We start from the raw sequence: 11,365 nt of genomic DNA on the forward strand, positions 1-11,365 counted from the left end.
ATGGATTGAAGCTGCGTTGGGGCGATGCTGGCGCTGCAGGCTGGGGGGCCGGGGATCAGCATCTCCAGGACTGGCTCTGCACCTTTGCACCGTGTCGCTGCAATCGGGGGGTCTGGGGGAGCAGCGTCTGACTCCGCGCCTTTGCGCTTTGTGTTTCAGGGCTTTCCGAGGAGCGCCGGGCACCCCCACGCACAGACCAGCCATGCCACCCCCCACTAACGCGGGACAAGCCCCTGGCCCACCGGACGGTGGATGGGGCTGGGCGGTGGTCTTCGGCGCTTTCATTTCTATCGGCTTCGCGTACGCCTTCCCCAAAGGCTTAGCCATCTTCTTCAAAGAAATCCAGGATTTCTTTGGCACGTCCTATAGCGAGATCGCGTGGGTGTCCTCCATCATGTTGGCCACGACGTACGGTGCAGGTGAGTAAACCCGCACCAGCCCCTTGGCACAGCGTGTAAAAGCAGAAATAAGCCAGAAATCTCCTCTGTGGGCCAGCGTAGGGGGCAAGCAGCAGCGTCCCTTCGCATGGGCGCTGTCAACAGGTTTATTTGCTGATTGCGTTTTCAATGTCCCTCAGGGAAGCAAGGGGTATATGGAGCCTGAAAGGGCTGAGGGGCAGCTTTTCAGAGGTAAATTGGTGTTGGTTGGGGTTTTCAAACAGGCCTGGTACCTTCCGAATTTGTCACTGGGTCCAGCAGGTGTAGGTGCCTTCTGGGGCTTGGGAGACATTCCAAATGCCTCTGAAAATGTGGTCTGTGACCAGTTTGGTGCTGACATCCCCTTTATTTCTAGTTGGGTTTGCAGCACCTCTGCTGCTTTTCGGAACAGGGCTCATTCCGCTGGTACGGGTGAGGGGTTAAGCGGAACCCTTTATAAAGGGGTGCTGAGTCCGCTGTGCACCAGAGGCTGAGCTGAGTGGTGTGTCCCATTGCTGCACCCCCTTCCCCAGCCATGCTGCCAGCTGCAGGCTGTGTCAGGGCATTTCTCTGGCACCGTGAACACAATGTGGCCTTGGTCCTGTCACACAGCACCCCCAAAGGCAGGAGCACCAGCCCTGCTCCTTGTATCCGAGTGGCGAGGGGAGAGGCGAGCTCTTTCAAAGAGACACTGGCAGCCCCCTGCCTTGCTTTGACACAGGTTGGTAACTTTGCACCCGAGAGGCTGTGAAGTACCAGCGTGGCCCAGAGCTGGCATGTTGCTGAGGGTAGCAGTGGTGGTCCCCTACCCCAAAATCAGAAGACTACCTATAAAAGTTTTCCATGGGCATCAGTGAAACTGTCCTGAGAACAGGCTGGTGTGAAACAGCTGGGTCTGGGTTTCAGCCAAAGGTGAGTGTGGAGTAGAGCAATAAATGAAGTAGCTGCTTCCTTATTGTGGCAGCTTATAATTACAGCAGTGAAACCACCGCACTCAGTCCTTCTTGTCAGCTGCAAAGCAGTGCATGGAACTTTGCTCTTTTTTTTTTTTTTTATGATTTTGATATCACTTCATGTCTCAATGAAAAACTTGGCCTGCCTCTGATTGACTCTGCAATGGGAGGTAGACCGGAACCATGCTCTGCAATTGCAGGAAACTTGCATGTTTGTCCTGGCTATTAAAGCAGTTCTGAAAATACTCTTTGCTTTTAAAAAGGGATTTTTTTCTCTTAATAATGCACTGTAGTGCTTTTTGGAGAGCACAGTTGGTGATGAAAGTAAATATGGTTTATAAAGGTTTGTAAAGTGGAAGTGATGCTTGAATCTGAGCCTATCGTAATCCACTCTGTTGTGACACATTGTAGAGACCTGGTCCCATGGAGAGGAGCTCTGCAAGGGCTGAGTTGTTATATGAGAACCCACAAGTGGAGTGCTTTGAGGGCAAAAACCAAGCAGCAATTTAGAAAGAGAAATCCTCCAGTTAGGACAGTGCTGTTGTCCCAGGCCACTCCCTTAGCCCCCCAATGGGATGCTGAGCCTGAGCCCTAGGGAACACTGAGCCTTGGGATGGATTTCCACTGGGACTTGTTATTAAATACAGAGAAAAGCACTTTTGCCTCATCCCCAGCAATATAAATAAGCAGCCTGCAGTGAAAAGGGTGGGGGAGGGAAAGCCTGCTGTGGGGAGGCAGGAGGGAGAACTGCTTTTCGTCTAGATGCTACTTAAATGCTGTTTTAAAGGGCTGGGGTAAATTATGTGAAATGTCTGAGAAGAAGTCAGGAAAAAAAAAGGAAAAACAGGCAGCTCATGCCTTTGGTGTGGTTAGTTGCCTACAGATGAGTGTCTAGGCAGCTGCATGGTTTGGAAGTCAGAGCTGGCTAATATTTGATACCAAATGATGTGAATGAGTGGAGGCTGCTGTACATTTCGTGGTCTGGTACTAAAATTAGGACACCACTTGGGATGGCTGTGGTTGGGGTTTGATATAGGTGAGTGTGCGAAATGTGTCTCATGGAGAGCAGGGACCACTGGGTCCCTAACACATTTCTCTCTATCTTCCCAGTAGCTTAGAGTGTCATACAGTGCAAACCTCCTTCCTGTGGAAATGCTGTTACTTCCTCAGTCTTGGGTAGATGTTAGCTGGGGTTCAAGGCACCATGATGATCTTTCAACCACCCTCATCCAGAGTGAAACAGTGGGAGAACCTGCTCTGCCATGGGGTGGGCAGAAACCTTGATGGAGCAGCCCCCAAAATCATGTCCCATCCACAGACTGCCATGTGCTGACATGATACCCCAGCGCCTGGCCTGGCAGGCTGCAGTAAATGTGCCGAAGTAGTTACCTGTAGGTTGGGGGCTCCCTGCTGCCTCTGTAGGTTGTTGCCAGCTCTGCTTTGTCTTCCAGTAAAAATATGTCTTCCCCCCCTCTAGTATGGAAAAGATGCTTTGTCCCTGACCATGACCAAGCAAAGAGCATGCTCCGCAGATTTCCACCTGGTGGGACCTGAACTTGCTCACAGGGGTGTAGATGGGCAGCTTGGAGGCTCTTGGGGTGCAGGTCACAGCCAACAAGCTGGCACTGGAGCAGGGGAAATGCTGCTTTGATCTCCTTTGCCTTCGCTCATCTGCACACTTTTCAACCCACTGTCTTCTCTTTGTTCCAAGCGTTCAAGCCAGTGCCATGTGCTCTGTGCCTGGGATGCTGTAGTGGACTTTTATCCCCATTAATTATCCCGCCTTTTTGCAGGGAGCTTTAACGTTACCCTCCCTCATGCTATTATACGGTGATATGGGGGATGATACAACTGGGCGCCGTTAGACATAATTGCGGGCGATTGTACCTTTGCACCCTCCCACTTGTCTTGCAGTTGCTCAGAGTTATGTCTATTTGATAGTCCTCGCTTCCTCTGCTCTGCTCTTGAAGAAGATTTATGATTGTTTGATCATTCCTCTTTCTGCAGCGATCCAGGCTGACAAGCTGAGTCGCTTGGTGGCTGCAGACAGGACCGTGGTGGGAGTTTGCAGAGCAAGAAGTAAATGAGACGCACGTGCCCAAGAGTATTTACCACATCAAATTTGATGGACTGGGCATTTAATGCCAGAGTGAGTTTGACTTATGAACCACTTTGGTGATCTGGAAATTCTCATTAAAGGAATGGGGTACTGGTTCCTGTGAGCTGCCAAAGTCTGCAGCGGTGCCTGTTACACCTCTGAGGATGCCTGTGCAGCGAAGCTTCATTTACTTTGCTGAAGAACTAGAAAGTAGTTTAACATTAGGTTTTTGCTAATCTCTTCTGAAAAACAGAAATTCTAAGAATGCCAAAGAAAACTTTTGAGATAGTCCTGAGTAACAAGCAGAGTTACCAAACCAGGTAATTATTGCCATGCTTGTCCATTCCTTCCATTGCTTTTCTGTCAGTGATGAGGCAGGACTGTCCCAGCCTGCGTGGATGTGCAGATGTGGGTGGGCAGGCTGCAATTGCACAGGAACCATGTTGGGTGCACTGAGCATCTCCTGCGTGAGGCATCAGGCCCTTTGCCCTGGAGGGGGGTGGAGGGGTCCAGCGGTGAATTTGCTGGTGTCAGATGTGGGCATCACAGCTGTGAAAAGAAAGCCTGCAACTTGCCTCACCTCCACCCCTTCCCCCTGCTGCAGCAGCAGCAAATATCCATGATTTGGAAGGTGGCCACGTAGATCAAAAGCTTTCCTCAAGAGTCCTCAAGGAAAGTTCCTTTCCTCCACTGTTTGCCCAGTTGGCTTTAGGGAAAGGCTGTAGCATTGCTGTCCTCTCCCCAGTGTCTGGCCATGTCTCCAAGCTCTGCCATGGCTCTCAGAGCCAGGACTCAGGACAGCGAGGCTGGCACCTGAGCACAGGGATGTACCCCACGAGGACTGACCCAGCCAGCCAGCCTGGCTCCCTCCATCCCCGGGAGCAGCCGTGCTGCCCGGCATCTTGCCAGCCTGCAAAGGGTCTAATGCTCTCACTGACAACAGCTTTTGTTTGCAAACATCTTCAGGAAACGGTCCCTCATTTCCTTGGCACGCACGTCGGTGTGGGGACTTGTTTTTAGGCTGTGCTGCTCATGGTGTAACAGAACTTATGTTTGCATTTTGTAAATAATGCAAATGAAGTGTGTTTTCTGGAAACGCTCAGGTGAACTAACCCGCATCTCTACTGGAGTAGCTCTGTTGACTTTGACAGCATGGATGCAGATTTGCAGTGACCACCTGAGGCTTTGTCTTGTAGCACCAGGGCAGTGCCAATTTTTCAGATCAAGACTGAAAAATCAGCGGCAGACGCTGTTTCTGCCCTTCACTTTTTGCTCCATTCCCCTAGGAAGCTGTTTTACACCAGCCGAGGCTCTGGCCATATATATTGCAGAAGTTTTAATGTGTCTTATCCCCCAGTTTCTTAATCTGAACTAGGCTGCAGAAAACAATTCTGTCACTATAATACAAGTAGTAAAACAGATTAGTGTGCAGTAAAGTGGATAGCCTGGACTTTATGATAGGGCACTTGTAGTTCTCGCCAGTCCTCGTGTTCAGCAATTCCGTGTTCCCAGCTGCGGAAGGCAAGCTGGGAGGTTTTGAGTGAGGAGCAGAAGAAAGGAACATTGCTTCTGTCTGACCAAACCCTGCAGGGTGAAACCCTATCAATCTGATAGAGAAGGATTTCTGTTTTGCAGGGTTGCTACTTTTTTTGGTCATGGGTAAAGAGCTCATTCATGAGAAAAGTATTACAGAGCAGAGCCTTTGACAGGTGGAAAGAAAAGGACCCAGGATCTGTCCATACGGGACCAGGGGAGATGCCACCACCACCCTTCCCTAAAGGTTCTTGCAGCTGCACCTCAGCTCCCAGGTATCAGGCTCTGGGGGTGACAAGGACATACCAACATCGTCAAAATGTGGAGCATCACAGCACACCCGTCGTGCTGCTGCCTGCCCTTGGCAGGGTTTCCTTTTGCCAACCACCCCCTTGGACTTTGCTGTGTCAACGCAAGACCAAGGTTCCCAAGATCTTGCCTCATGTACAGGGGTAAGTTTTGTTCGGGAAGACAATCTCAAATAATATAATTGCAAAAATGAAAGACTTTGGCCTTCACACCTCCCAGCCTGGGCTGTGTGCCCATGTCATGGTCACAATGGCAAACTGAGCTGCGCTTCTCCCATTTTTAAGTGTGACACGTTTCAACCTGGGCCACAGATGAGTCCCCAGGGAATAACCATTACCCAGGGAAAGCAGGAGGCAGCTGAGCTCCCAGGAAAGAAAAGATAAGCAATATTAATTTGCTAGTAATTTAGTTGCCCTATTCAGCATTGGGGGAAGCAGCCAAACATTCTAAAAAGAAGAAATACTGGTGCCACTAATTTAACAGCAGCAATGTTCTTGTAGCTGTTATGGTCTCCTCTAGGGCTATAAGAGAGGTAAGGATTGTGGGAAGAAGTAATGTCTTTTATTATGGCCAACTGTTAGAGCTTGAACAATGAGCTGGCTTTCTGGCATGTCTGCTGGAATAGAGAGAATAATTTAATACCTTGGACAGTATCTGCATCTTCAGGGGGTTTTTTCTTTTCTTTTTTTCTTTTCTTTTTAAATGGTGACTGTGTGGCCAAGGTGCTTCTTTCATCATTGTAATGAAGCAACAGAACTCATCTGAGTGAAACTCAGAGACCAGATCCTGTCATTTCAGCAGTCATTTCAGCTGATAAGCTTCAATAGCTGGGGCTGGAGCAAGAGATATCTGATTTTTTTTTCCTCGTTTTGAAGAATCTCACCCTTTCTTGTGCAATCACTGTGCAGCTAAGCCCTGTTTATGTTTGTATACGGTTTGTAGATGTTAATACATGAAAAGCTAAGTTCCCTCACGACCATACATTGTTTTTATTCACTGTGTAGTGCAGTGGAGTCTTGTTCTCAGACTTGCTATGTGCTACTGTAATACTCCCCCCAAAATCTCCAGAGTGCTGTTCTTACAGATTGAAATTTCTATAAAATTAGGGAATCACCCATTTTGTAAAGACAGGAGCTGAGACCCACCTTTTGCAAACAGAAGAAAAACGAGAGCATTTCTGAAGCAAAAGCATTATCCTGAAACCAGCTATTGTCTATTACTCTTTTTATTTATGGTTTTGTAATTGGATTAAATATTCGAAGATGCTCCACAACTGAGTCTTTTCTCCAAAGAAACTTTCTCCTAGAGCTTGTAATTGCTTAATAGAGCATCTGCTAAAGCAGCAAGGAAGAGATTGGGAAGTTGAAAGTCAACCGTTGACCTTGAACGTTTACTCCAAAATTTTATAGCTGTATTTTATTACACTGCTAGCATGATAAATTGCAGTGACAGGTTTAGAAAGCACCTTACAACATGCAGTGGCGGAAAGCCATATTAATAATGAGTTTGATTCTGCAGTTTTTATCTTAATCAAAACTGCCAATGTTCTCTTCTGGTCTGGTCCAAACTTCATATAAACTTTCTCTGCTTCCAAAATACCTCACCCAGGGCTCTCCACCCGTCCCAAGAGCTTGCAAATAGTTGTGAAGTACCACAGCACTAAAAGGGGAAACTGAGGCATGGGAAGTGGAGTGTGGGTTTTTTCAAGGACAAGCAACAAATGGGGGACAGAGCCCAGGCCAGGCCTCAGGGGTGCACGGTCTCTTCAAGCCACTTTTGGCTCAGACACTGCCTGATGGACCACAAGTGCCAGGGCGGGACGTGCCCGGACACATGGAGGCTGTACCTGGAAAAGCTCAGTGATGGTGCCTGGCAAGATTATGTGTTGTGCATTGCCCAGTGTTTTGCAGTGGATTTTCCGTGTGTGGAGTTGCAAATGGCTGGGGATCCCCCTCGCTGTGGGGAAGAGAGCTGTTCTGCCTGTGTGGAGCAGCCTACGGGGCTGTTGTCCAGCTTATGATAGAATCATAGAACGGTTCAGATGGGAAGAGACCTTAGAGATCATCTAGTTCCATCCCCCCTGCCATGGGCAGGGACACGTTCCACTAGACCAGGTTGCTCAAAGCCCCGTCCAACCTGGCCTTTAAGGAATAATCTCTCCAAAGCACTAGTCCTTCTGAGAATGCTGTTGCTGCTGTTTTCATCCCCTGGTGCTGAGAAATGAGCTGCTGCAGCATCTGCTGGGACTTCTTCTTGCTCTTTGAGAAACCCAGAGCACCAAGACAGTGCATTCCCACACAGGTGGCTTTGCTCCTCAAAAGCAAAGATGTTACCTTTGTGCGTGATGCCTGAGTGGTTGCACACAGGGCTTCCCATCATTTTCTATAACGTGGGCTTAGCAGAGAAATAAAAAGGTCAGTCCTGGGCATGGGTTGCGTTGGGAGATGCTCAGCCCATACCCATGTGGTGCAGATCCGCGGTGCATAGCCGGCTGCTCGCTGGTTTTGCAGAAAATCCAGGACCTGTGTCCTCTGGGTCCTGTGTTGTGTCTCACTGCCTGGGGACTGCCACAGTTACCTGGGAGTGTCCGAAATAGCGTGAGCATCTTCTCATTAGCCCCTAGTGCTGAGCAAGGGTTATAAGAGAGGACAGGCAATGTTTGCAGTAACATATCTTGTCATCTCTCTCTGCTTACATGCTTACAGCATTGGTCCAACAAAAATTCTCAAGCAGGGCTTTCGCTAGGATTTCCCCAGGCATGTGCATTCCCACCTGGACATTTTGTGTAGGCTGAAACAAAAGGATTATCTCTGTTTATCCACGGTGGATATCCAGCAGCCTGACATCACAGCCCAAGCCCAGGCAGGTGCTCCCTGTGTACCCGCGGCTCAGCTGCCCGGTGCTGGACCTGAGCCTTTTGCTTATTGTCACCACCTCTTGGACTCCCACCACGAGTCAGTCAGCCTCCCCGTGTCATTGAAACAGGACGTCTTCCCACGCTGGGGCAATCCCGGGGGTAGCGGCACCATTATGATTGCGGATTTTGCTAAGAAAGCCAGGTGAGGAATGATTTGATTCCTGTAATGGATGGTGCTGCAGGTTCATATACTTCTCCTGGCTCTCAGAGAGCACTCAAGCCCTGCAAGGTCACCATGTATGTGCTTGTATTTTTTATTTTTTTAAATAGCCCTGTTCTACTTAAGAGCGATAATAGCACTATAGGTTCAGGTGAAATATTTCTGTGTTCGTGGACTTGGTCACAAAGCTTTATCATTTTGCCCTTCACTGGAGCTAGTAAGGTCACCAGGCAGCAGTAATGGAGATATGATAGACTTAATAAAAACTGAGATTAATTAGAACTAGGAAGAAGAAAGCGAAGAGTTTTGGTTGGAGGTTGTTAATGCTTCGCAGGCAGGTGTTGAGCCCAGGAGTAAGTTATAATCCACTCCTACAAGTGAAGTTCAAACACGTGAAAGCTTCTACGCCTGGTCAGTAGGGCACGCGTTCCGTGTGCTGCTGTAGGAAGGAGTGTGAGAGGGTTGGTACCGACCCGTCCCACAGCATGGCGGCGTTTCTGCCCCTGCACAGTTCTCCAGCATAACTGGTCTCTTGGTCAAGTTACGTATCGCTTCCAGGAGGGGGACAAAGCCCTTTGGAGGCCATGGCCAGGTAGGGGCTGATTTGCTCGTAGAGCGGTGTGTTAATACTGCTAACGAAGGCCTGCTGGTCTTGGGGAATAGGTGTTTCAGCCACGTAGGGAACTCATGCTCTGTAGCTGGGCTTCAACTGACAGAAAGGATGGAAGTCTGCGGTCCTGCCAAAGCAAAAGGTTAGTGAAAATATAATGCGAAAGGAATTAAAAACCCATCAAGTTACGACCTTCTGAAGGTCAGTGGCTGTGACCTGTGGGTGAGATCCAAACCAGCAGCCCGGGAAAACCACTGAGAGCAGGCAGCTGCATGCTCGGCACCTGCAACGCCATCCTTTTGCAGGAGTGGATATTTAATTGCCTAAATACGAAGTGACACGAAGGACCTTGGCTCCAGCCCCACTTTTGGAGCTCTTGGCCTGTGGCTCCTCCGTGCGCAGCAGGAGAAGCGCGTGTCAGCTGTGTAATCTGGAAATTGAAATGCTGAAGCACTGATCAGATAAGATTGCTGGATAAGGAAGAGGACGCTTTGTCTTTCTGAAACTTGGGCCTCATCTGCTTTATTTTTCTTCTTTTTTTAACATCAGGATGCTGCTGTGGCAAATGCATATGCTCCTGATGGGAGGTCAGGGTCCCAGGCACCCCAAGGACATGCCTGGTGGATACAGGGCGGGGGGGGGCTGCTGCAGCTTGGTTTCTGCAGCAGATCCTTACACCCCACTGCCTTCTCAGCTGGATACGGTGCCAACCCTGCCCTGGAGAGCCAGCACCACGGAGCCTGCACTGGCCAGTGTGATGACCGAGTAATGTGTGCCCAGGCAGTCTGTCCCAGGCGTGGCTTATACATCTCTTGGGAGTTGTGCTGAAACTGCAGCCACTGCCCCTTTAAAATGTACAGACCATTTTCCTCACCTATGACAGAGAGAGAGAGGAACCTTTGGTGACTGGTTACTTGTTGGAGCTGCTATGGCATATGCTGGACTTCAGCCTTCTTGTTTGTTACAGTGCAAAGTGATGCTATCAGAAGGCATTAGGGCAGTTTACAGGTGGACAGGTCTTTGGAAGCTGCTCTTGGGGTCTGTCCGAAGGGTATTTGATACCTTGGCTGTCACCTGGGGCATTTGCTCGCTGCTGCTTGTCCTGCAGTGCTGGCATGCCTGGCCGTCTTGTCTCCAGCAGCACTACCTGAGGAAGTGCCGGATGTGTGGGGGCTCCTCAGCCATTGTGGGTGCAAAACAAACCATTTGAAACCATTACCTGAGACTAATAATACACTGAGGTATCGCCAGGTACCACCAGTTTTTCTCTGATGGTCAGGAGGAGGCACATGCAGGGCTCAGATACTGTGGGTTAGCTGGTAAGCAGCAGTTCTCCAAGCTCTGCTGACAAATGCTCAAAAACCTGAGCTACCCAGGTCCTGGACTTTGGAATTCTTTTCTGGCAAGGCAAAGACCCTGAAAGGCTGCAGGTTTAAACCCCCCAACCCTTTCCCCCTGCCTTTGTGACTGAGCCCCCTGTTTTCTCAGGCCACCTCCCTTTCAGGGTGTACATCGTTACTGGGTGCTGATTGCTGACGCTGATGCCCTCCGCCTCAGGAGGCTGGTGGATTCTGGCAGTGTGTTAATAACGCAGGGGCACTTGCTTTCATTTGCGGGGTAATGAGGAGGTTGCTCTGTTACAACAGGCTAGTACCCTGGTGGATAAATTACGAAGCCAAAGGCAGTGTTGTTATTCCACCAAGGGAATGAGATTATTACTGAGGAAATTGCAGGCCTGCTCCCATCGTTGTTTTACTACTAGTGTAATGATAGACTTTGTTTTATTAGTATAAATAATTTCCCCCCCTTTCCTCCCAGCTGAGTACGCTCTGCTCCTTCTTACATCCCCGGTGACTCCACATACCACGTCAGTCATGTCGTGCTGAGCTCCTCAGTACTATCTGTGTTTTCACAGCAGTTTGGAAAACATTAACTATCTGGGCAGTTCTTTTGGAGCTGACCAATGTTCCTGTGCAGTAACAGCTCTTTAGAGACACTTGTCATGGCAGAGAAGTGGGAACAGCTGAGCTGCCTGTGGGAACCCCGGTGACGGCGGCACTGGTGGTCCCACATCTGCCAGCACTAGGACCCGTGCAGTGGGCAGTTTTAAAGCGTTGCTATTTTATCATCCGCATGGCCATCAAATTGTTTTACCAGTAAACATACGACATTTGCAATGGCTCTGTGCCACTTTACCCTGTCAGAAGGTCAGTCTTGTGAAACCTGGAAAAAACCCACGTTGCATGGAGGCCGCTGGGTTACAGGGTCAGTCTTTCAGGGTCTCAGCTCTCAGCGGCTTCTCTGAGAGACCTGCAGAGAAACATTTCAGCAGAAATTCATCCAAGCCAGGTTCCACCAAAAAGGGGGAA

General features: G+C 49.4%; 1 protein-coding gene across 1 annotated transcript in view; it reads left to right on the forward strand.

The window, feature by feature from the left end:
* The first annotated feature begins 202 nt into the window (after positions 1-202).
* The window catches only part of LOC104500729 (monocarboxylate transporter 2-like), a 25,355-nt gene continuing 14,192 nt past the window's right edge, over positions 203-11,365 (forward strand). The window contains exon 1 of the mRNA XM_010144431.1: positions 203-419. Coding sequence (XP_010142733.1) covers positions 203-419 — 217 coding nt within the window. The remainder of the gene's footprint in view (positions 420-11,365) is intronic.

Source organism: Buceros rhinoceros, unplaced genomic scaffold, assembly GCF_000710305.1.
Source record: "Buceros rhinoceros silvestris isolate BGI_N320 unplaced genomic scaffold, ASM71030v1 scaffold4111, whole genome shotgun sequence".
Taxonomy (NCBI): Eukaryota; Metazoa; Chordata; class Aves; order Bucerotiformes; family Bucerotidae; genus Buceros; species Buceros rhinoceros.